General features: G+C 44.1%; 1 protein-coding gene across 2 annotated transcripts in view; it reads left to right on the top strand.

Annotated features, from left to right (window-relative positions):
* pgghg (protein-glucosylgalactosylhydroxylysine glucosidase) overlaps positions 1 to 25,090 on the top strand; it is a 43,157-nt gene extending 18,067 nt beyond the window's left edge. The window contains exons 8-14 of one of the 2 annotated variants that reach the window (XM_086007746.1): positions 3,808 to 3,880; positions 6,559 to 6,695; positions 14,686 to 14,783; positions 19,081 to 19,176; positions 19,831 to 19,928; positions 21,309 to 21,520; positions 24,344 to 25,090. In XM_086007746.1, coding sequence (XP_085863872.1) covers positions 3,808 to 3,880; positions 6,559 to 6,695; positions 14,686 to 14,783; positions 19,081 to 19,176; positions 19,831 to 19,928; positions 21,309 to 21,520; positions 24,344 to 24,429 — 800 coding nt within the window. In that variant the 3' untranslated portion in view covers positions 24,430 to 25,090. Of the gene's footprint in view, positions 1 to 3,807; positions 3,881 to 6,558; positions 6,696 to 14,649; positions 14,784 to 19,080; positions 19,177 to 19,830; positions 19,929 to 21,308; positions 21,521 to 24,343 lie in introns of both variants that reach the window. The other variant, XM_086007745.1, reaches the window with a different exon arrangement.
* The last annotated feature ends 1,198 nt before the right edge of the window (positions 25,091 to 26,288 follow it).

Consider the following 26,288-nt stretch of genomic DNA (forward strand, 5'->3'; position numbering starts at 1 on the left):
GGCAGGCAATCTTAGATTGGTCCTGTGTAATGAGACAGGATTAATAAAAAATGTCCCAGTAAAGGATCCCCTTGGAATGAGTGACCATAATATAGTTGAATTCCAAATTCAGTTTGAGGGTGAGAGAGTTGGATCTCAAACCAGCATACTGAGCTTAAATAAAGGAGACTATGAAGGTATGAGAGTAGAATTGACTAAAGTGGACTGGGAAAACAGATTAAAGTATAAGACGGTACAAGAGCAGTGGTCTACATTCAAGGAGATATTTCACATCTTTCAAGATAAATATATTCCACTGAGGAAAAAGGGGAGTAAAAGAAAAGACAGCCATCCGTGGCTTAGTAAATAAAGTAATAAAGGATAGTATCCGACTGAAAACAAGGGCATATAAAGTAGCCAAATCTAGTGGGAGGATAGAAGATTGGGAAGCATTTAAAAGCCAACAAACTATTACTAAAAGATTAATTAAGAAAGGGAAGATAGATTATGAAAGTAAACTAGCAAAAAATATAAAAACAGATAGCAAGAGTTTCTACAACTATATAAAAAGAAAAAGGGTGGCTAAAGTGAACGTTGGTCCCTTAGAGGATGGGACCGGGAAACTAGTGGTGGGGAACATGGAGATGGCAAAGACGCTGAACAAATATTTTGTATCAGTCTTTACAGTAGAGGACACTAAAAATATCCCAACACTGGACAAACAGGGGGCAATGGGGGGGGGGCGGAGGAGCTAAAGACGATTAAAATCACTAAGGAGATGGTACTCAGTAAAATAATGGGACTTAAGGCGGATAAATCCCCCGGACCTGATGGCCTACATCCTAGGGTCTTGAGAGAAGTGGCGGTAGGGATTGTGGATGCATTGGTGATTATTTTCCAGAACTCCCTGGACTCAGGAAAGGTCCCGGCAGATTGGAAAACTGCTAATGTAACACCCTTATTTAAGAAGGGAAGTAGACAAAAAGCTGGAAACTATAGACCAGTTAGCCTAACATCTGTGGTTGGCAAAATGTTGGAGTCCATTATTAAGGAAACAGTAACCGAGCATTTGGATAAACATAATTTAATAGGACAGAGTCAGCATGGTTTTATGAAGGGGAAGTCATGTTTGACAAATTTGCTCGAATTCTTTGAGGATGTAACATACATAAAGGGGAACCAGTGGATGTAGTGTATTTGGACTTTGACAAGGTTCCACACAAAAGATTACTGATCAAGATAAGAAATCACGGGATTGGGGGTAATATACTGGCATGGGTGGAAGATTGGCTATCTAACAGAAAACAAAGAGTTGGGATAAATGGTTTGTTCTCGGGCTGGCAATCAGTAACTAGTGGCGTTCCGCAGGGGTCAGTGCTGGGACCCCAACTCTTTACAATCTATATTAACGATTTGGAGGAAGGGACCGAGTGCAACATATCCAAGTTTGCCGACGATACAAAGATGGGAGGGAAAGCAGTGAGTGAGGAGGACATTAAAAACCTGCAAAAGGACATAGACAGGCTAAGTGAGTGGGCAGAGATTTGGCAGATGCAATATAATGTTGGAAAGTGTGAGGTTATGCACTTTGGCAGAAAAAATCAAAGAGCAAGTTATTATCTAAATGGAGAGAAACTGCAAAGTGCTCCAGTACAAAGGGATCTGGGGGTCCTGGTGCATGAAACACAAAAAGTTAGTATGCAGGTGATCAGGAAGGCCAATGGAATCTTGGCTTTTATTGCAAGGGGGATGGAGTATAAAAACAGGGAAGTCTTGCTGCAGTTATACAGGGTATTGGTGAGGCCACACCTGGAATACTGCGTGCAGTTTTGGTTTCCATATTTAAGAAAAGATATACTTGCTCTCGAGGCGGTTCAGAGAAGGTTCACTCAGTTGATTCCACAGATGAGGGGGTTGACGTATGAGGAAAGGTTGAGTAGGTTGGGACTCTACTCATTGGAGTTCAGAAGAATGAGAGGCGATCTTATCGAAACATATAAGATTGTGAGGGGGCTTGATCGGGTGGATGCGGCGAGGATGTTTCCACTGATGGGTGAGACTAGAACTAGGGGGCATAATCTTAGAAAAAGGGGCTGCCCTTTCAAAACTGAGATGAGGAGAAACTTCTTCACTCAGAGGGTAGTAAATCTATGGAATTTGCTACCCCAGAGAGCTGTGGAAGCTGCAACATTAAATAAATTTAAAATGGAGATAGACATTGTCCTAGCAGATAAGGGAATTAGGGGTTACGGGGAGAGGGCAGGGAAGTGGACGTGAGTCTAGATTTGGATCAGCCATGATCCTATCGAATGGCGGAGCAGGCCCGAGGGGCCGTATGGCCTATTCCTGCTCCTACTTCTTATGTTCTTATGTTTCAATGTTTGACACCACATTAACAGAAACTTTACATGAACATTGCATAAAACTCCCAAGTGCCTACCCTTGTGTGTTGTTAGTTGGTATGATTGCACTAGGATGAGGGTGAGTGTGAGGGATGGCTAGTGAGATGGGGATGTGATAATATAGATAGAGAGGGATGGGTGGAGGTCCAAGGTAAGTTGGTGTGAGTAAGGATGTGCAGGAGTAGGGTAGGGAAGGCAGAGTGATGGGAATGTCATGAGAGGCACAGCAGAATGAGGTTGAGTGTGGCTTTGTACTAACGTTTCATGATCTACTGAGATCATTGAAACATTTGCGCCACTGCTGCCAGGTCCTCCTGATCACATCTCTGCTTGTGCTCTCCTGTGCAACGTGCAACCAGGCTGTGTTGATCTCCCAGGGAGGTCTCTTCCTCCCTGCGTGCTGTGACTCCCTCCAAAAGTATATGGAGGGAGTCATGGGAGAGCCTGGGTGCAGCCCTGTGCCTTTGTGCAGTGTTTGTCAGTGTTTGCAGCACCTCAATGCAAATGGCAAAATACATTTGGACTTGGTCTCTTTTTAAGGAGACCCGCTTCCTCTAATTGGCTGGGAAACGCGCTGGGCGGGGCTTAACAAGCCCCATCAAGGGAAAGTCATTTCACAGAGTGGGATGGAGCCAGCAGCGGGGTCGCGACCCGCCACCGATGCCACCCGCCACAGACCCGCCGAAGTCAGCAAAATCACAGCCACTGTGTTAATAAAGCGGAGAAGCATCAACACTGGAAATGGAATAGTTTCCACATTTAGTCATCCATCATCAGCATCAAGCACTCCGTGTCAGATATAGAATAGGTTACATGCAGAAAAAAAATCTTCTCTACTCTGCCCCAACAATACCTTAACAGATAAAAAGTGGGGATGTGGGACTATGCACGACCGCTCTTTCAGAGAGGCAACACTGGCACGATGGGCCGATTGGCTGCCTTCTGTGCTGTAAGTTTCTATGAGTCTATGAACCCCAGCCTCAGAAGACCACCCCTCCTGCAACAGTGCAACATTTCCTAAGAGTAGCATTCTCGTGATCTCTTTGAGTGAGCCTACCAATTCATTGCCATATTGTTCTGAATTTTACGCAGTACACCTGCTGTGAGTCCCTGTCCAAATCGGGACTGCGCTCGGGAAGAATTTCTTTACTCAAATGGTGGTAACTGTTTGGAATAAAATACCAAGCAAGGTAATAAAGACAAAAAGATTGAGATTATTCAGAATAAAATCAGATGTTACGATGGGCAAGTTAATATATTAATGGAATGAGCTTTGAAGGACCAAGTGGTCTTTTCTCATCTGCAGTATTTGTTACTTTGTTCTGATTGGTAACAGACAATCTGTGAAAAGAACCCAATCAAGATGGGAACCCCTATTTTGTGTTGGTGACGCACTGATCATTTCACTCCATGTAATTTTTTCAAGGAGTGATGCCACCTGATGAATATCAATCTGATGTTACCAATTCTGCCTACACTGCCGTGGTCGCCAAGTACAGGTGAGGATGGGATAGGGGGAGGTGGAATTTCCTTGCACTAATTTTCTAAAGTCGTTAGTTTGAGGAATGAGAACAGGCTGAAACTATGGAGTTAACTATTATAAAAATACAAGACAAATAATAAACTGGATTTGTTACCAGTCCTGCAGAATCTATCAGGGACACTTCAGATTGTTGGAAATGTGTTGTGCAATGTTGTTTATTTTTTGTGAATTTTGAATTCAAGCATTCCAAAGTGAGTATAACTGCTTTAGGTTCATCGTAAAACTCTCTCTCTGCTCTGCCCCAACAATGTACCTCATCTCCAACCTCAGAAAAGCGGCTTCCCAAAAGCACCAATGTGACATTTTCCAAACCAAAGCAGCCCCCCTTATGGTTCAAGAATACCAATTAGAGGCATTTTTTTGTTGTTGTAGATCTGTGCCCACTAGAACTGGATTAAAACGGCACAAACACGTTCCACATAAACCTGTATAATAGCAGAGAAAGATTTTTATCCTTCAACATGAGTTGGATTTGAACCTAGGTAGCAAAGATGAAAGTCCAGTGTGCAGATATGCTGCATCATCCATTTCCACCTTTTTAAAGATAATTATTTAAAAGGTGCCCCTGGACATCACTGCAGGAGTTCCTCAGGGCAGCGTCCTAGGCCCGGCTATCTTCAGCTGCTTCATCAATGACCTTCCCTCCATCATAAGGTCAGAAGTGGGGCTGTTCGTTGATGATTGCACAGTATTCAGTTCCATTCACAATTCCTCAGATAATGAAGCAGTCCATGCCGACATGCAGCAAGACCTGGACAACATCCAGGCTTGTGCTGATGAGTAGCAAGTAACATTCAACAACAACAAGTCAAACACCATCCTGACTTGAACGTATATCACTGTTCCTTCATTGTCGCTGGGTCAAAATCCTGGAGCTCCCTACCAAATAGCATTGTGAGAGCACCTTCACCCTGGAACTGCAGCAGTTGTAGAAGAAGGCACACCACCACCTTCTCGAGGGCAACTAGGACTGGAAATAAATAATAGTTTTGCCAGCGATGTTCATATCCTGAGAATGAATTTAAAAAACTCACTGCTGTACGTTTTGGCTGATTTCACCATGGTATGGGAGCAGGATTCTAAAATGAACTCATCCTATTGGATCTCCTAGTCACTTGCAAAGGAACCTCGGGGCCCAGAATGATACTGGAATTTCACCATTTAGGAGGTGATTAATGGAAATATTAAGTGCAGTTTGAAAATTTGGCTTACAAAATAAGACAAAATTTATAAGGGATCAAGGAAGTTTTAAGAAGGTTTTGTTCAAAGGAAGGTCCCTCCAAGAAGATTTTACAGAGGAGTTTGATCCCTGATTCATTTTCAATCATTTATTTGTAAACTGTCTTTTGAGGGACGAATGCATTGGGCTAATTGTTCCTTTTTTACTTGACCACAGTTGTTTAGATTTGAGTTGCAACTATTAATCTTAATAAAAGTTTTAAGGGAGGAGGAAAGAATAGAGGAATGGGAAAACTTAAAATATATGGAAATGAATTTATTCTTAATACTCCCCTGGATGGCTCAGTAGTTAAATCTACTACAGGAAACTTTCGTTAAACGGAGGTTAAATCTCCGGAATGCTCTATCCACCGGCAAAATTCAGGAGTCGGTTCAGATAACTTTTTAAACTTTTCGTTGCTTTTTTTCTCCATTCCTGGCTCTGCAAGCGTCTAGCTGAAGCTGTTGCTTAGCTACAGAGACGCTTGCAAGCTGCGCCGACTGTTTTGAAGCTGTTGCTAAGCAACAGGATTTGTTGCTAGATACGGAGCTCAGAAGCTCCGTATGTTTTAACATTAGCGCTGGTTTCTCCGGCAGTGTTGATCGACCGGCACCAGCTCGGTCCCGTCAGTGCCGGATACCAGAACGTTTCCTGTACATTGTGTACAACTGAGTAATATAGACTAGAAGAACCCAGGTTTGATCCCCAATCTAGGCTCAGTTATCTGTTCTCAGCTGAGGCACCAGTTGGGGTGCAATGATTGGCTGCAACACCTTGGGCTAGGGAGGAGAGAAGGCAGCCAGGATTCCCATTTCTGATTACTATCCAGTGACTCTTGTTGGAAAATTCATGCAAACATCAGCAAAGGACATGATGAGGCTTGACTGTGCTGCCTGAACAGATCAAATTACCTGCCAACGTTCACTGTTCAGGCATGAGGAGTGGCCACTTAGGGTAAGGTACCAGTGGGCTCACGGCACTCGTGGAACAATGCCCAAAGAGGAATCCGCGCCTTCAGAAAATGTGGAGTAAAGGGGAAAATTGAGGCTAAAAATGTGCCCTTCAGTAGGTTTTGTTGGCACAGAACATTGTAATAATGATGCACTGTGCCACGGAGGGGCAAAATTTGGATACGCATGTATAGTTCTCCATGTGCACATTCCTGTTCTTGTGGAACTCGAGGAGGAGACAACATTCAACCATTTTTTTTTTTAACGAGCTGTTTTAAAGTATGAAGCTGGACTACCTGTGCATGACATTGCCTGATTGCTAGGTTTGAGGTGTGTTTACTTCTGAGTGATTATCAACAAATCTCCCTAGATTATTCTTTCACTTATTTTCCATATTGTACTACACATCAGAATTACTGTTACTCTCCAGTTAATTAACAGAATTTATATAATATTTTTTTCCAGCCTCCAGTTTGCTACAGAGTTGGCATCACATTTACAAGTTCCAGTTCCATCAGAATGGATGAAAATAGCTGAGAAAATCAAAGTGCCTTTTGACCCTGGGAAGCAGTATCACCCTGAGTTTGACGGGTATAAGTCAGGTGCGGAAGGATTTACTTCAGACATCCTTAATTTACTCTTGCACCCCCCCCCCCCGCGCTGTTTTTTTTCCGAATTCCCTCTAAGTCCTCTCACTCTTTTGACCGAGAGTCTGATACAGCCCAGGCTGCAGATGTTGCCATGGCAGATAGATTGTTGTCTCCCAAGCTGTGTTTTTGATGGGGCAAGATGGACAATACCTGTATGTTTTGTCCACCTGATGCACTACCCCAATGCTCAGCTGACCTCAATACTCCTTGACTAGGAAGGAGAAAAAAAATCAGTCAGGGTTCCCACTCTCGATCACAATCCAGTAATCCTGCGGGAAAGTGCTTTTGTGTACACATCAGTGAGTGAAGCTGTGATGTTAAGCCCAAGTGAACAATGGTCACTTGGACCAGGCATTACTGGTATTTGTGGGACTGTCCAGCAAGAGAAAGCACCTTCAGGTGAGGAGGGGAAAAAGTTGGTGTAAGGAAATCTCTTAAACTCAATTACTGGACAAACAGGTGGGGAGGAACTAAATACGATTAAAATCACTAAGGAAGTGGTACTTGGTAAAATAATGGGACTCAAGGCAGATAAATCCCCTGGACCTGATGTCTTGCATCCTAGGGTCTTGAGGGAAGTGGCGGTAGGGATTGTGGATGCATTGGTAATTTTCCAAAACTCCCTGGACTCAGCAAAGGTCCCGGCAGATTGGAAAACTGCTAATGTAACACCCTTATTTAAAAAGGGTAGTAGACAGAAGGCTGGAAACTATAGACCTGTTAGCCTAACATCTGTGGTTGGTAAAATGTTAGAGTCCATTATTAAGGAGACAGTAACGGGACATTTGGATAAACATAATTTAATAGGACAAACTCAGCATGGTTTCATGAAGGGGAAGTCATGTTTGACAAATTTGCTGGAGTTTTTTGAGGAAGTAACATACAGGGTGGATAAAGGGGAACCAGTGGACGTAGTGTATTTAGACTTCCAAAAGGCATTTGACAAGGTGCCACACAAAAGATTATTGCTCAAGATAAAAAATCACGGGATTGGGGGTAATATTCTGGCGTGGGTGGAGGATTGGCTCTCTAACAGAAAGCAGAGAGTTGGGATAAATGGTTCGTTCTCAGATTGGCAACCAGTAAATAGTGGTGTTCCGCAGGGGTCAGTGCTGGGTCCCCAACTCTTTACAATCTATATTAACGATTTGGAGGAGGGGACCGAATGTAACCTATCAAAGTTTGCAGATGATACAAAGATGGGACGGAAAGTAGTGAGTGAGGAGGACATAAAAAATCTGCAAAGGGACATAGACAGGCTAAGTAAGTAGGCAGAGATTTGGCAGATGGAATACAATACTGGAAAGTGTGAGGTTATGCACTTTGGCAGGAAAAATCATAGAGCAAGTTATTATCTTAATGGCAAGAAACTGGAAAGTACTGCAGTACAAAGGGATCTGGGGGTCCAGGTGCACAAAACTCAAAAAGTTAGTATGCAGGTGCAGCAAGTGATCAAGAAGGCCAATGGAATGTTGGCTTTTATTGCTAGGGGGATGGAATATAAAAACAGGGAGGTATTGCTGCAGTTGTACAAGGTATTGGTGAGACCGCACCTGGAATACTGCATACAGTTTTGCTGTCCATACTTAAGAAAAGACATACTTGCTCTCGAGTCAGTACAAAGAAGGTTCACTCGGTTAATCCCGGGGATGAGGGGGTGGTCATAGGAGAGGTTGAGTAGATTGGGACTCCGCTCATTGGAGTTCAGAAGAATGAGAGGCGATCTTATTGAAACATATAAGATTGTGAAGGGGCTTGATCGGGTGGATGCGGTGAGGATGTTCCCAATGATGGGTGAAACTAGAACTAGGGGGCATAATCTTAGAATAAGGGGCTGCCCTTTCAAAACTGAGATGAGGAGAAACTTCTTCACTCAGAGGGTGGTAGGTTTGTGGAATTTGCTGCCCCAGAAAGCTGTGGAAGCTACATCATCATTAAATAAATTTAAAACAGAAATAGATAGTTTCCTAGAAGTAAAGGGAATTAAGGATTACGGGGAGCGGGCAGGAAATTGGACATGAGTCTAGGTTCGGAATGGTCATGGCCCTGTGGGTAGTGGAGTGGGCCCAGGGGCCGTGTAGCCTGGTTCTGCTCCTACTGTGTTCTAATTCTGTGTTAGATTTCAGGAGATGGTTTTATTCCTGTTCCTGGCTGGGGTGGAGATCGCCTTTACAGAAAGTAAGTACTGTAGAAAATATAGGGACAGAGTGATCTCCTGGAAGAATTTCGATCGCCTAGATGGGTTGGCGAGGAATTTCCCAGATTTTTTTCTCCCAAATTGGCCATTGGGTCTTTTATCTGGTTTTTCGCCTCTCCCTGGAGATCACATGGGTTTGGGTGGATGGAGAGTGATAGAAGATTTGAGGTTAGGATCAGATCAGCCATGATCTTATTGAATGGTGGAGCAGGCTCGAGGGGCCGATTGGCCTACTCCTGCTCCTATTTCTTATGTTCTTATTAAATGATTCCTCGTGATTCAGGCTCGAGCATATTGTCCAAATGCAAGTTTATTATTCAAGCACCAATAGTATAATAACTATTACGGTTATACAATAGACTTATATAAGCTGGTTTCCTGCAGACCCAAGGTGATCAAACATGGCCTCCGTAGGTGTTGGACTTCCAACCATCCCGTGAGCTCGTAACTACAACAAGGCTCTTTTGTATCCCTCTTTTGTCATCACAAGTTCAAAAACCTTCCAGGCATCCTTAAAGTATCCTCCCCCTTTAATGTGAGTCATATCACATGATGCCTAGAATGTATATTGAAGCAAGGTTCTTTCTTGCCAAACCTCCAGACTTGACATAATAGCCATCTTGTACAAAAGCAAAATACTGCGGATGCTGGAAATCTGAAATAAAAACAGAAAATGCTGGAAACACTCAGCAGGTCAGGCAGCATCTGTGGAGAGAGAAACAGAGTTAACGTTTCAGGTCGATGACCCTTCATTCTGACGAAGGGTCAGAAACGTTAACTCTGTTTCTCTCTTCTGTGCCGTATGACTCTATGACCTCACATGGGATGTAGCCAACATGTCTGCTAGTTGCTACTTCCATTATCCCGACTAATCTCCAATATTAGCATATCCTAATCAGACAATGGCTTTCAGCCTGATCAGCTTGAATCTACAAACTTACAAATTGCGCAGTACCAACTTATTTACTAATAATTTTGTGGATTTTGCTAATTGCGTATGAGCTTTGCATACTCATGGGGACCCTCCAAAAGGCCCCATAAATAGGCAGAGCCTGCCGGCCCTGCAGCTGATCGTCCAACTGGCGACACATGTCACGTATATGTATCAAAGTAATAATGTAAGAAATCACATAACACCAGGTTATAGTCCAACAGCTTTATTTGAAATCACAAGCTTTCGGAGCGCTGTTCCTTCGTCAGGTGAAGTGGAGAGATGCATAAAAACACAGCTTATATAGTCAGAGAATAATGTCAGATGTTTACAGGTAATCTTTCTAACTGCCATTTATCACACCTCGGCAGAGAGATAATCACAGCAATCAAAGGTGTAAATGGTGTCCAAACAGGTCAGTCAGGAAAACATTACGTCAAAGAACAATGAGGTGGGGTCACAAGGGGTCAAATGTTGCAGATGCTGGGGTCTGTATGAAAAACAAAAAAACAGACAAAAAATTTTTTTTTTGCTGGAAATCACAGCAGGTCCGGCCGCATCTGTGTGGAGAGAACAAGCCAACGACGACTCGAGTCTGGATGACCCTACGTCAGGTGGGGTTACATGTAGCGTGACATGAACCCAAGATCTCGGTTGAGGCCATCCTCATGGGTGCGGAACTTGGCTATCAGTTTCTGCTCGATCATTTTGCGTTGTCGTGTGTCTCGAAGGCCGCCTTGGAGAATGCTTACCTGAAGATCGGAGGCTGAATGTCCTTGACTGCTGAAATGTTCCCCGACTGGGAGGGAACACTCCTGCCTGGCGATTGTTGCGCGGTGTCCGTTCATCCGTTGTCGCAGTGTCTGCATGGTCTCGCCGATGTACCATGCTCCGGGGCATCCTTTCCTGCAACGTATGAGGTAGACATGTTGGCCGAGTCACATGAGTATGTACCATGTACCTGGTGGGTGGTGTCCTCACGTGTGATGATGGTATCTGTGTTGATGATCTGGCATGTCTTGCAGAGGTTGCTGTGGCAGGGTTGTGTGGTGTCGTGGTCGCTGTTCTCCTGAAAGCTGGGTAATGTGCTGCGAACGATGGTCTGTTTGAGGTTAGGCGGCTGTTTGAAGGCGAGCAGTGGAGGTGTGGGGATGGCCTTAGCGAGGTGTTCGTCGTCATCGATGACATGTTGAAGGCTGCGAAGAACATGGTGTAGTTTCTCCGCTCCGGGGAAGTACTGGACAACGAAGGGTACTCTGTTGGTTGTGTCCCGTGTTTGTCTTCTGAGGAGGTCTATGCGATTTTTCGCTGTGGCCCGTTGGAACTGTCGATCGACGAGTCGAGCGTCATATCCCGTTCTTACGAGGGCGTCTTTCAGCGTCTGTAGGTGTCCATCGCGTTCCTCCTCGTCTGAGCAGATCCTGTGTATTCGCAGGGCTTGTCCATAGGGGATGGCTTCTTTAACGTGGTTAGGGTGGAAGCTGGAGAAGTGGCGCATCCTGAGGTTGTCCGTGGGCTTGCGGTAGAGTGAAGTGTTGAGGTGTCCGTCTTTGATGGAGATTCGTGTGTCCAAGAATGAAACCGATTCTGAGGAGTAGTCCATGGTGAGTTTGATGGTGGGATGGAACTTGTTGATGTTATCGTGTAGTCTTTTTGTTTTTCATACAGACCCCAGCATCTGCAACATTTGACCCCTTGTGACCCCACCTCATTGTTCTTTGATGTAATGTTTTCCTGACTGACCTGTTTGGACACCATTTACACCTTTGATTGCTGTGATTATCTCTCTGCCGAGGTGTGATAAATGGCAGTTAGAAAGATTACCTGTAAACATCTGACATTATTCTCTGACTATATAAGCTGTGTTTTTATGCATCTCTCCACTTCACCTGACGAAGGAGCAGCGCTCTGAAAGCTTGTGATTTCAAATAAAGCTGTTGGACTATAACCTGGTGTTGTGTGATTTCTTACATTTGTCCACCCCAGTCCAACACCGGCATCTCCACACCAAAGTAATAATGACAGTGATGGTCAACACAAATTGAACGACTAAGAAAGCACAAGAGAGCATACAAGCCCAGATGGATTGCCCCACATTATATACCATTTCCCACCATTTGTGGTCTCCTAAGGTATTGATTCCTTTCTCAATATCTTTATTATCCTGTTGCATATGAACCAAATGTTCTTGTGAGGTAGTTGTACGTTGAAGGATTGACTTCAAACTAAGCGATAGGGGGGGAGTCGGGTGGCCGAAGTGGACCACCAACCTTAGGGCTTCCTCCTGAAGGGGCAGCTCCAACTGTATTTCTGTAATGTTGTGCAGGTGAACTGGTAATAACATTTTACCACTGACTTTGGCCGGTTCAACTGGGGAGAGACAGAACATAGGGCTATTAAGCGGGCAGAGGGTTTCCCCGTGAGGTAGGTGTGAGGCACTGGTTGTAACGCAGTACCTTCCCCTGCCCACTTAGGCAGTTCTCGCCTGGCCAGGACTCCATTGGCTTACGGCGACTATGCAGTTTGGAGAATGCTCGTCCAATGTGAGCCCACACGCGGGTGTAGTGTGCTGGGACATATCACACCTACACACCCACTCCTTTCCAACTTGTCAGAAACACTCCAAGTCTGGGGCTAACCACGTGCTCTTTTTGATAATCAACCATCGCGGATGGTCCCGAAATTCCTTAAAGATAGTATCGTCACCGGAATGTTCAATGACTCCTATGAATTCTACCTTCTACAACCGCACAGGAGGGGCTGTAGAGTTCACGATGATCGAGGCTGCCAATATCACTGGGACCTGGCCGTCACTGCCTGAGAGTGGGCCCGAGGTTGTGCCACCTGATGCATTTATATTCTTCTTCCGTCTTATTGGTTCCTAGCCAGGTGGCCAAGTGGTGATTCTTGGCAAAGGCAGGAATACGTTTAGATTTGAGGTCAGACAATCCTTTTTGTAGTAAGGTAAGCACAAAGTTTCCATACGTACTACAGGTGACTGCTTTGGAGACGTTCTGCTGTGCGTACTCTTGGTTGTTTTCCCCAATAATCTCATTGACCTTATTCGAGATGGACTGCATGGCTGCCACTATCTCTTGGGTGGATAACAGCGTTTTACCTTGTTCATGGATTAGGTCATTTAATTTGGTTAAAAGCCCCTTCAGTTGCCTCCGCATGACTTCGTCATGTTCCCACATGGATTCGACATCTATACGATTCAGGCTGGCCACACCGGCGGTGGCTCCTATCCCCACCCATTCGGCTAAACCTCGTTTGCGTCTCGCCTTCGGCCCTTCACCCATGTCTGAGTCAGGGCTCCTCCAATCTGTCCTTTGGTTCCTCGCCTGCGCGTCCCCCACCACTTCATTTAACATGAGGCTCGACAAATTAAAGTAGCTACTGTGGCCCAATCTGTCAGACAATCAAACAACCGGAACAATTTCAAAGCGCATATCATTAGAAAACAAATCGCCTGATTCCATCACTTCTAAGCCATTTGTTTGTGGATTAGGGAGTAACATTGGACAAGGGGGACCCAGACTTCCAGCAGCGTTTTTACCTCGTTTCCCAATGGCCTCTAACCTCACATGAGAGCTGACATCGGCACTATCGTCACCCAGTTCACAACGGACATTACCACTGTGCCTATTCCAGAACTGGGGTCAGTTTAACATCTGAATTAGTACCAGGCCATTCTTTCCATCAGGTTGTCGGGATATTTTCCTTTTATAGGGCACCCCTACAGGAGGGGAAAGCATGCCAAATTGGTCTTGAAACCAGCACCACCGGATCCCCACCGCTGTTCCATTACCGTTACAAATACATTTTACCCGAACCCCATTCCCTTCCTCCACATGCGCACCAATAGTTCGATTCCCATACAACAGTTCTTCCACCTAACCAGGGCTCGCCACCTCCCAGGGTCAGTTCCACCGTCCACTCAGTCGTTCCTCGATTTCTCTCACCCTTCTTTTCTGGTCAGATTATATTTATACTGTTCATCTTGAGGGCCACTCCAGCACCAAGCCTTAACCACTGCTGAGTGACACATTTGAAGCATGCCCAACTCGATTATCATACGCATCCACCCAGTGATTCTCGCCATACCTGGGAAGTGATCAAACTCAGTATCTGGTTAGTTATCAGTCTGTTTGCTGTTTCTTCTGGCTTTGCCTCCGGTCCTGTTTTGGCCAGTGCGAGGATAACTGGTGTGAGGGAGAGGGTCCCACATAGTCACTGGACAGTACCCACACGGGCTGGATAATTGGACGGGGCCACAGTTCCCTGTCGGTAATGGCCATTGGTTCATCATGTGGCCACCATTCATCGACATTATCCAGCTTGATAATTTTTAAACTGTCTACTTGTCCCTTAGGTACTGGACCCTAATACAGTTTCAGCTGGTTAACATGAACCTACCGGTCTGCATTTTTCTGCTTGGACCCTTGACAGTGTATTTTATATACTTGTGGATTTAATTTGTCAATGATTGGGTCAGGACCTTTGGGTTCCATTTCTCCTCTTGACGATTGAGCCGGGCCATCACCTGGTCTCCCACCTTAAAACCTTCAGAATCGGCTGACGAACACCCAGGGGACCCTATTCTGGCAACTCCCAAGTTATGGGCTGCGCACTGCTGCACCTGCTTTTGGAGCAATTGCATTCTTTGATCAGGAGTTTAAAAATAATTTTAACTTTGTGTTTTCCACACTCTATGTTCTGCTGAAACTTTGATTACGGCAGCCTGTATACTTAAGAATGTTGTTTCTGTGCTACAGGGGATGGAGTGAAACAGGCTGATGTTGTGTTGCTAGGTTACCCACTCATGTACCCCATGAGTTCTCAGGTGCGGAAGAATGACCTGGTGATATACGAAGCTGTGACGGATCATGATGGACCTGCCATGACCTGGGTTAGTAAAAGGTGACAGTTGAATTACATATCTTGACAGACACAGGAAGGTGGTGTCTTAAAAGTGGCCAAACAGTAAAACTAGTGGCAATATGGGTAAGTAATAAGGAATTATAAACCGGGTAGCCTAATATCTGTTGTCGGGAAATTACTAAAGTCTATAAGTAAGGATGGAGTGACTGATCACCTTGAAAATTTTCAGATGATCAGAGAGAATCAGCATGGATTTGTGAAAGATAGTTCATGCCTGATGAACCTGATTGAATTTTTTGAAGATGTGACTAAAGTAGTGGACAGGGGAATGTCTATGGATGTTATTTATATGGACTTTCAGAAGGCATTCAGTAAAGTCCCTCATAAGAGAGGGAGTACAACGAAGGTTCACCAGACTGATTCCTGGGATGGGGGGATTGTCCTATGAGGAGAGATTGAGTGGACTAGTCCTATATTCTCTAGAGTTTAGACGAATGAGAGGTGTTTTCATTTAAACATACAAAATTCTTACAGGGCTTGACAGGATAGATGCAGGGAGGATGTTTCCCCTGGCTGGGGAATCTAGAACCATGGGTCACAGTCTCAGAATAAGGGGTCGGCCATTTAGGACTGAGATGAGGAGAAATTTCTTCACTCAGAGGATGGTGACTCTTTGGAATTCTCTACCCCAGAGGGCTGAGGAGGCTCAGTCATTGAGTATATTTAAGACACAGATCGCTAGATTTTTGGATATTAAGGGTATTAAGGGATATGAGAATAGTGCAGGAAAGTGGATTTGAGGTAGAAGATCAGCCATGATCTTACTGAATGGCAGAGCAAGCTCGAGGGGCCGAGTGGCCTACTCTTGCTTGTATTTCTTAAGTTTTTATGTAAGAGACTGTTAGCTAAAGTTAAAGCTCATGGAATTGAGGGAAAATTATTGACCTGGTTACGAGATTGGCAGAGCGGCGGGAGACAGAGAGTAGGGATAATGGGCAGGTACTCTAACTGGCAGGATGTGACTAGTGGCAGCCCACAGGGATCTGTGTTTTGGCCTCAACTATTCACTGTATTTATGAATGACTTACATGACCGGTTAAAGAGCCACATAAAAAGGATAGATCAGAATACTTTCTAAATGGTGAAAAGCTAGAAGCAGTGGAAGTCTAAAGAGACATAGGGGTCCATGTGCATAGATCATTAAAATGTCATGGATAGGTACAAAAATAATCAAAAAGGCTAATGGAATGCTAGCCTTTATATCTAGATGACTAGAATACAAGGGATTAGAAGTCATGCTGCAGCTATACAAAGCCCTGGTTAGACCACACCTGAAGTACTGTGTTCAGTTCTGGGCACCACATCTTAGGAAGGCTGTATTGGCCTTGGAGGGAGTGCAGCATAGATTTACTAGAATGATACCTGGACTCCAAGGGATAAGTTACGAGGAGAGATTACACAAACTAGGGCTGTATTCCCTGGAATTTAGAAGATTAAGGGGTGATTTGTTCAAAGTTTTCAAGGTATTAAGAGGAACTGATAGGGTAGATGGAGAGAAACTATTTCCGCTGGTTGGGGAATCTAGGACTCGGGGACATAGCCTCAAAATTAGAGCCAGGCCTTTCAGAAGTGATGTTCGGAAACCTATCTACACACAAAGGGTGGGAGAAGTTTGGAACTTTGGTGGTTGATGTGTCAATTGTTAATTTTAAATCTGAGATTGATAGATTTCTGTTAACAAAAGATATTAAGGGATATTGGGCAAAGGCGGGTATATGGAGTTAGGTCACAGATCAGTCATGATCTCATTGAATGGTAGAACAGGCTCGAGGGGCTAAATGGCCGACCCTTGCTCCTATGGGTCATTAGTGCCCTTCTCTGTTGGTTAGCTTCTGTATCCTGTGTATTGAGACAGGGCAAATGAACAGTGAAATTCCAGTTTCTAGTAAATGGAATTTCCCTGAGAAATTGTCTATCCAATATGTATATTTTGTTCACTTAGCAAATATTTTCCAAGGAATTGTACCTCCAAACCTTTTCCAAAATGTGCTGTTTACTGCTCCATGGGGTCATGTATAGATTTACAATGTCACTGTCTGTCTTGCCTCTTTCTGGTCTCAAATCCTTTGAACATTGGACGACAACAACCAAAAAAAAAACATTCGGCTGCTCTGTATTGCCTTTCTTACAGGCTACTTGAAGTTCATCTAAAAAAGAGTGGAAGACGAACAGAAAGATGGAGATAGGGAGAAAATAAATTAGAGCATGGGAAATACACAGAAAAACAATTACAGGAAGAGTATTAAAAAAAAAAAAAACTTTTTTGTCTGAGAGCAACACCATAGGAGATTAACTAGTTTTTGAATAAAATGTGAATTTTTATTGATGTTCCTTGATGGTGAGAGGAGACTCCATATTGGTGACGTTTCCAATCACTGGGTAGAATAAAATGCCATTTTCCTCTGCTCTTTACAGAAGAGTTTAACCTTTGTTAAGTCGCATGAGTAAGAACAAACTTCATTTTAACTTATGTATTATGACTTTGATAGGAGCTAAACTTTGGACAGTCAGAAGCTGAAGTTTTCAATAACTAGAACATTTATCTTGTCAGGTGAAAGGGCTGTTCTCTGTATTCTGTAATTTGTTTCTCTATCAAGCTGGGGAATTTGATATTTTTGACAGAGCCAGCATCAAACACGCCTGGGCCAGATACAGCATGGATTAGATGCAGAGTAATGCTACCTCTGCACTATCCAATTGAGCACTCCCAGACCAGAGAAAGCATGGGTTAGATGTGGAGTAAACTCCCTGCCCACCTGGAGTGTATAAGCTATTTGTTTTCATGGGCCATTTAGGTGTGGACCATGGAGCTTAGGGAGGCACATGCAAAATTTAGGTCCATGTTTCTATTAATTTACATATATCTCAAGTTGCTGACACTAACAGATTTCGGTGTTCTGAGCTAGGATTTATCCACCAATGAGGCAAAAAGGTTAAAAACAGCCCTTTCCATTCATCTAACTCAATGAATTCAAACCAGACAAACTAACGAATAAGAAATATAAGCGCAAATAGACATGAGTTGTCTAGGCTTTGTGGGACAGATTATCTGGGCACAATCATCATTGTGTGAGCAGGATATGGCCCATGGGCTGTAGCTTGGACCCCCTGTCCCATTCAACACTCCCAGGTCAGCTACAGCATAGGTTAGAAGCACAGTAAAGTTCCCTTGCACCAAGAGTACTCTCTTAGTTTGCCTGGAGAGCCACTGACCAAACATTATGGTGACTCCAGAGCTGCAAATAAACACAAGTGGATTAAAATTGCCTTGCACAATACTGCTGCAAAACTATTTGCACGATCAGGAATTCCTGGCTCCAGTTCAAGTGGAGTTGGATCCCTGAACAAAGCGACAGGAAGGAGTCAGAAATGGCAGTGCATGGCAACTCATGGATCAGAAGGTAAGGATTTTTATGTGGGATTTTGCAGTACTGATTTAGTAGTGTTCTGGTCTGGATGCAGAGCATAGTCTGCCATTTGAATTAATCCCTCTCCACCAGTATGATATTTTAGTAAGCCTGCAATTGCCAATTTGTGCTAAATTATAGAAAGAAAGACTTGCATTTATATAGTGCCTTTCAAGACCACCAGACGTCCCAAAGCACTTTACAGCCAATGAAGTACTTTTTGAAGTGTAGTCACTGTTGCAATGTAGGAAATACGGCAGCCAATTTGCACACAGCAAGCTCCCACAAACAGCAATGTGATAATGACCAGAAAATCTGTTTGTGATGTTGATTGAGGGATAAATATTGGCCAGGACACTGGGGATAACTCCCCTGTTCTTCTTCAGAATAGTGCCATGGGATCTTTTACGTCCACCTGAGAGAGCAGACAGGAGAGCCGAAAGACGGCACCTCTGACAGTGCAGCACTCCCTCAGTACTGCACTGGAGTGTCAGCCTAGATTTTTGTGCTCAAGTCTTTGGAGTGGGACTTGAACCCACAACCTTCTGACTCAAGAGGCGAGGGTGCTACCCACTGAGCCACTGGCTGACAAATTATGGGCTACTTTGTGCTATCAATTCACATTCACTTGCAATCAAATTGGTACTGCCACAAATTGAAATGACTTAGGACCCTAACATCCAACAGAGAGTAAACTTGATTAAAATCCAGCTCCTAGAGGTGATAGGAGCATGTCCTCGCTGACTACACTCCTTTTGGCCTATGTCTGTATTTGAAGTTTCCTGTTTCATTGGCTAACAATTTGATCAAGATGAGCAATGTCTGTGTATGTTATTTAAAAGTATGCTTCTGTTTCAGAGCATGTTTGCGATTGGTTGGCTGGAGCTGAAGAATGCTAGTCAGGCTCAGCAGCAACTGAACAAGTGTTACAGCAACATTCGGGAACCATTCAAGGTAATAGTTGCCATGAAAACATCTTGAGGCTCTGTCCCGTTGCATACACCCAAACTATAAAGCTATCAAAAGCTGACCAAGGGCTTTTCAAAAGCTTTTTAAAGACAAAAGCACACAAGAGCTCAGTTCAGAGCAGTGGTGGATTTAGAATTTACTCAAGGGGGATGTAAGGGCTGAAGGCAAGAGTTTTATTTTTTGCAGGGGTTTGGGGACCTGGTCCCCTCAGGAAATTTAGATTTTCTAGTACTTTATTTGATGCATTTTCAGAACTTTAGAGCCACCTGTAATTTTTATCCCTTCATTTAGTAAGGATACAAAACTTTTCATTCATGACCATGGCCCAGAATTCCCTCGGAGGTGTTTCCACTCTGCCACTGCAACTTTGCCGAATGTGTGGCAGAAACACCCTTGACAAATTTCCTCTCCTCCCCGCTCCCCCCCCCCCGCCCCCCCCAATCCCAGGGACTGGAGCATCCCTTCTGCTACCCCTGCTGAGGTAAACTAATTTGGATTAGACCAAGGATTGAACTTTTGTCCTTCCAGGCATGGCCATCACCAGGGCTGTGTGTGGAATCTGAATCAAAAACTAAGTACTGTATGTTTTTTGAGAGTTTCCTGGATGCTGAACTTTTGCCATTTTTTTCCCTGCATTAGGTTTGGAGCGAAAATGCAGATGGGTCAGGAGCTGTGAATTTTCTAACAGGAATGGGTGGCTTCTTGCAGACCGTGCTGTTTGGCTACACTGGCTTCAGGTCAGTGTCAATATAACCAGGTTTTATTCACGTTACTGAGATATCCAAGAATTGATTCCATTATGCACAACAAATCTGCTTTGGTTACAGATGTACTCCAGGATAAGGCTCTTACATATTTTCTTCCAGCCTCTCTTTTTTCCATTAATTTTCTCCCCCCCACTTCTGAAGACATTGACTCCTTGGTGGCATACCATTCCATGGGCGCTGCCAGCCCACCACTATCTCAAGCAAGTAGCTGTTTTTTGTGTGTGTACCTAGCCAGTGAATATCATTGGGCTACTTGGCCATGGACAGTACCACAGTTGAGGCTGATCCTGTCCCTAACCTAAGTCCACACACACAGAATTTCCACACAGGGTCACTGGATACCTATCAGGACCAGGAATTCTGGCTGTGCTATCTCGCCTTAATGCTAAGCACATCTCCTGCCTCTGAATTAAGATGGATGACTTTAGCACAGATTGGGGATTGAATCTGAGAGTTTCCTGGTCTATATGGCTCAGCTTATTGGATAAACTCACTGAACTTTTGGAAAACAAACAGACAATTTTTTTATCTAGTTTTCCTAGATCTAGTAATCTAATGATGTGACCTGGCCAATCCTTTTTCAGAGGAGCTCTACCGCTCAATATGGTTCTGTACCACAGTGGGCACTGTTTTTACTCCCTAAACCAGTAGGGGATTTAGTTAAAGATTAATTTTTTGTTGCACACTCTGGTCATTGAGTATGGTCCTACTGAGGAGTGGGGATGTCATCATTAGCTGTGTCAGCACGTGGAGAAGACTTCTCCTGCACTGGCAGAGGTCAGACTGGCTACCCATTATTGGTGTAGCTCTGACTAATAAAAGAGTGGCGGGTCTTGGGTTGGCAATGAGCTGGGCAGGTGGACAGGCCAGCCTTTGCCTCTTTCTCTGAAGGATTTGCTTGATACCTGCAGTTGGAATTTAGAAGAAATGGTAAACACAGCAGTACCATCGATTTATGTGAGAACATGAGACTGTCTTGGAGCACAAAAAGGCCTTTGGCCCAACAAGGCCCTTTTGACAGATCAACCCCATCTCACTACACTGTCTGCATCAGTGCGTTTCTCGGATAACTTATTAGACAGTTTTATCATCCATCATGTAAAAAAGTGTGACTTTCCTTCTTGCTCCTAACTTTCTCATTTTTAACTTGTGTCCGTCTCCAGATATTTGAATCATTTTTCCATACTAAACAATTTGCCTGGATCAACCTTCCTTCATAGCCATGAATTACCGTTGAGCAAAATCTGTTTACTGTGGTTATTACCATTCCCAGTTACTGCCAAAAGGAAGCTCCCACTCTGTGTCCGCAACTCAGTCTTCTAATCTGTATTTTGTACTTCTGTTTTGCAGGATCATGAAGAACTGTCTGCACTTTGATCCCATAATCCCGGAGGACATTGGTGAACTGCAGATTACTGGAATTAATTACCTTGGAAACAAACTACAATTTCAACTTTCTAAGGAGCAGGTCACCATTGTTTTGATGAGGCCTTGTGGGTTTCAGCACTCCGCCTTGGAAGTTGTTCTAAGTGATTCAGGAAAGAGTTTTGTTTTAAATGAAGGTATTATAGGGAAGTTCATACCGTAATTCAATTGGGACAATACGGATTTTGGCTGGCGCGTTGAATGCCCTGGTTGGTTGCAGAGAAGTCAACCAAGAGAGAAGCATAGAACAGATGCGTGCCAACATTTCACGTTTTGGGGGCTAGATCTATGTGTCAGCATTTACTGACAAAAATTAGCACCTAGTCCTTTTGCTAATGGAATTGATCCTGGCCACTGCATACTATAAAGATTTTTTATATATATATATAGCACCTTTCATGTCCTCAGGACATCACAAAATGCTTCACAGCCATTGACTTCTGAAGTTTTGTAGGCAAATGTAGCAGCCCATTTGCACATAACAAGCTCCCACAAACAAGTTAGATAAATGATTAATCTGTTTTGGTGATGTTAGTTCAGGGATGAATGTTGGCTATGACACTTGAGATTTCCCTACACTTCATATAGTGGCATGGTGTCTTTTATGCCCCCCTGGCCTGATCTGGGTAGGTCTCAACTTAAAGAGCACTGCTTTAGGTGGAGGAGGAAGGCAAGTGCTAGCATCAGCTGAGCAGCAGTGGAGGTGGAAGTGCCAGAATGAACTGTGGTGGCGGAGAGTGCCAGGTTGAATTGAAGGGGCGAATAGTGCCAGGTTGAATTGAGAGTGGAAGAAAAGTGCCGCCTTAAATTGTGGGAGAAAAATGCCAGTATCTACTGGCAGGTTTGGAGGAAGACTGTCTCTGTGAAAGGGTTCAGAGCAGGTTGGGGTGCAGTGCTTCTGTTAATTGGGGCTGTGGGAGTTGGATGTGGGAGCGTGACTGTTCAGGTAACTTTTGGGCAATTGTTAGCCTGGTTTATGTATTGAAAATCCAAGTGTTACTTTTTATTAAAAGATGTATTAATTGTGAAGTATAAAAAGTATTAACAAGAATATCCCCAGCATGTGGATTTCTTCCTTCAAACTTTGATGCCATCAGGAGAGGAGACCTGATTGGTAGAAAAGGACAAAAAATGAGGATGTGGAGGGCAGAAGTAATTATTATTTCATATATATATTGATGTGGTTCCCATTTGGTCATATTATGTCTGTTTATCGTGTCTGATAACCCTGTGTCACTTTATGGGATTTTTGCCAATTTTTATTTTGCCCCACGATAAGGATTTGGAACAAAGAGTTACATTTAAGGATTGTGTTTTAAAGCAAAGTGTATTCGACACAAATTTTTTGTTTTTTAAAAAGCACCAAGATGGTTGAAATGCTAACGAGCTAGCCTTTTAAGTTGTTTCCCCAAGGACAGAAAACAATAACCAGTTTGTTAGATTTCCAGCATTCGCAGTATTTTCCTATTGAACCAGTTTGTTAATCTGTCTCACACCTCAGGCTCGATTTCCAAGCCCCGAGGAGATGGGTTTGGAGGCGGGAGTGGTGGGAAAATTGCAGAATCGGGGGGCAGGAATCCATCCCGCCCCCAACCCGCCTCCATGCCAATGTCCCAGGAGGCGGGTACCCGACCTGTGCTGGGAGCAGCCTCCCCGAGCAGGAAGGGGGTTAGTGCCAATTAACTGCCTGTTAACAGGCAGTTTTTTGCCTGATCCCTATTTTTAGCCCTGAAGTGTGGGCTGTCCGACGGCTCTGAACCACGCCAAGTTAGCGAGGCGGACCGTCGGTCTGCAGGGGTTGGAGGGGTCGAGATGTCCGTTGTGCAGGTGAGCGATGGGTGCATGTGTGCAGAGGTAAGTGTGTGAGGTAAGTGTAAAGTGTTTTAATTTTTACTTACCTTTACTTTCTCTTGCAGGCTTCCTTCCTTCAGTTCTCGGGAGTCCCTCAGCTCACCGGCACAGAAAGCAGAATGGCCGCTGAACTGTCAAAAGCTGCAGCATTCTGCTTTCTGGTCTGGAGAGATCTCTAACTGAGTCTGAGTAGAAGGACTCAAGTTAGAAGACAGATTGTCCGTGTTTGACCGCTTCACAGAGCTGTCAAACGCTGATTTTTCATCTGTCAAAAGCTCTTGACATATGAAATGTCAATCGCTGACGTCACCAGTAACCAGGTGTCCCTTAATTGGCTTGCTGAGCCCGCTGGGTGGGCTTAACAAGGTCAATCAAGGGAAAATAGCGTGGGTTGGCCACAAGTCGATGGAGGCGGGACTACAACTCAAAGTGGGAGTCCTGCCTCCAAAAGCTCCCCATTGACAAAATCGAGCCCCTCTTCTCTATTGTGTTGGGAAGTCCATTGTTCTGAAAGCTCAGCGGGGTTTGTCTGGCCCTCCCCATGGGTTGTGAACACTGGGAGATAAATAGAGACACGAACACTCACGGACAGTGAGATTTTAATACAGAAAACTGAAAGGGCAAGCTTTCACCGGGCCCAGAAGGTTAGGATGCAGTATGGTAATTAGAAGTTATTTTGTTCAAGTCAAGCAAGATGGCCCACCAATGTGTGGAAGCATAGTACATTCATTATTTTGTATTATTATGTAAACACAAGCTGTACTGATCAAACTAAGTGAGTCAAATCATGTTCATTGCTGTGAAATAAAGGAGCTTAATTTTTATTTGGCCTGATCCTGCCAAGTGTTTTCTTGACCTGCTGACAAAAAGGTTGTAGAGGTACACATGGAGGTACATGCTGATGACATGAATATCTAGTTCAGCTCAAGGGGATGCAATGGTTACAGCCCTGGGTTATGCTATTGTATAGTTAGATATTGAGCACTACGGGCACACCCCTAAATGTAAGACACTCAGACTGCTCACTGAAGTGATGAACAATGCTGTACCTGAGAATATCTAATGCAAAACCCTAAACTTGTAACACCCTGTTTCCTTTCTTTTTACAGGCCAACCAGTGTCTTTCCTTCTGGGACCAGGAAAGATTCAAAGCAGATGTCCTGCTGGTTCTTCTGAATTATCTACCAAATCGTAGCCTGTAGGAGCTGAACCATTTTTTCTATCTGTAGCATATAGGTCTGTGCATTCGCTAGACCTGAAGCTTTGAGAGTCACTACATGCCACTGGAATTGTACACTTTTCAGTGAATTATTAATTATTTGTCTTCTTCCCTCTCTTCCTCTGCCGAAGATGCGGACCTTTGCTGGGGCATGTTTCCATGGGCACTCACAGCCCTCCAGTACTTTGTCTGATCACCTCATGTGTGAGCCTAGCCAGTGAGTGACAGCAGTATGTTTGACATCACAGTCGAACCTGATGCTGTCCTCGCATGTACACTTTTGAGCAGAGGCGCTGGATAGTGAAGAAGAGTGGGAACCCTGGTTGATTGTTTTCCTCCCTATCCCAGGATCACTAGGGTTAACTATGGAACCCTTGCAGCTGCACTGGTGAGATCAGCTAGCTCAGTACAGACTGAATCTGCAGCCTCCCCTCTCCTGGTGTACATGGCTATTCCCCCACACAAGGTACTCCATTTACCCATTGGCTCATTGGGAGCTGCTGAGTCAGATGTGTTGCATTCATACATTTCTTTCATTCAGATGAATGTGAATATCTCAAACATATGTAAAGCCGTCTTTAAAAGCCAATATAAAATGGTTCAATAAAAAAATAAATGCCTGTTAAGGTGAAAATTACTTTTTATTAATTATTGAGAAAACCTATATCATAGTACAAGACACCACCAAGGTTGCAAAGAATATGAGAAGAGGAGGTAAGTCAAGAAGTGGTTATTAGGTGAAACTGAGATTGTATTTTGAATGCCTGTAGATTGTAGCTGGAAGAAATGACTGCGGGATGTGTTCCAGTTTTGAGCTCCTGGGGAAGAACTAACTGCATTAAAATGTATGTCACAACAAAAATGTGCCTTTAAGACGCCGATAGTTCTCTCGATGATCACCCTTGTAGAGGCATTTGCCTCGTTATCAGGCTCCTCTGCCGTTGTTCGGGACGTTCTTAGTGGAGTGATTATATATGGGAGCAAGGGGTAAGTTTTGTAACCCAGAAGCCATTCATTGACATGATTTTGTTCCCTGAAGAGGACGGGGAGGGCTGAAATTTGAAGGCTGAATGCATCATGACAACTTCTAAAACATGTGGCATTGATTTATAGGATCCTTTGAATGTTGTTACACAATTGGTACATTGAGGGGTAATCTGTCCAGCTTGGACCCTGGACCTTGGGGAAAGCTAGCAACTCCGTAAAACTGGATGGCCCTATCACAGCTGCCCTGCTGTGATGCCAAAAATGATGAATTCCCCAGCTATCCTGTAAAGTGAATCAGTCACCTGACAAATACATTCCCGTACAGCTGCCTGCCTGATATTACAGGGCTGCCTGAAATGAGCCTGCGGCATAAAGTTAAGGTGCTGTCTTTCATGGTTACAGAGCAGTGCATGGCTGCAGGTCCTTAAGGGACAGGGCTGCCCTCTCATACAAATGCCTTCTTATACAAATTTCACTAAGGCCATCATATAACCTGTGTTGCCTGTATATTCTATGGGAGAGGGCTAATATCTGGTGGGCTTCATCCTCAAATGCTGCTTGACTCTTTGCTCCATCTTGTACTCCTCCTCCTCCATGATAGTGGCATACCTGCTGCTGAGAATCCCTGACTGGATAGGGGAGGAGAGTAAAACTCTCCCAGTGGTCTTGTCTTGTCAGAAGCAGGTGTGTATAAATCAGAACGGCAGGAAAAAAAGTCGTCACAAAAAGCATTTCCCAGCTGCAGATATCGTTAATGAAACCATCCACTCTTCAGATTCGGAAACTCCTCACTTCCTACAGTCTCTGCTGATCCTGGCAGCCTTTCATAATCTTAAGTACCTCTATCA

The sequence above is a fragment of the Somniosus microcephalus genome, chromosome 15 (genome assembly GCF_052327205.1).
Source record: "Somniosus microcephalus isolate GS21.2 chromosome 15, FLI_Smic_1.0, whole genome shotgun sequence".
In the NCBI taxonomy this organism is placed as follows: Eukaryota; Metazoa; Chordata; class Chondrichthyes; order Squaliformes; family Somniosidae; genus Somniosus; species Somniosus microcephalus.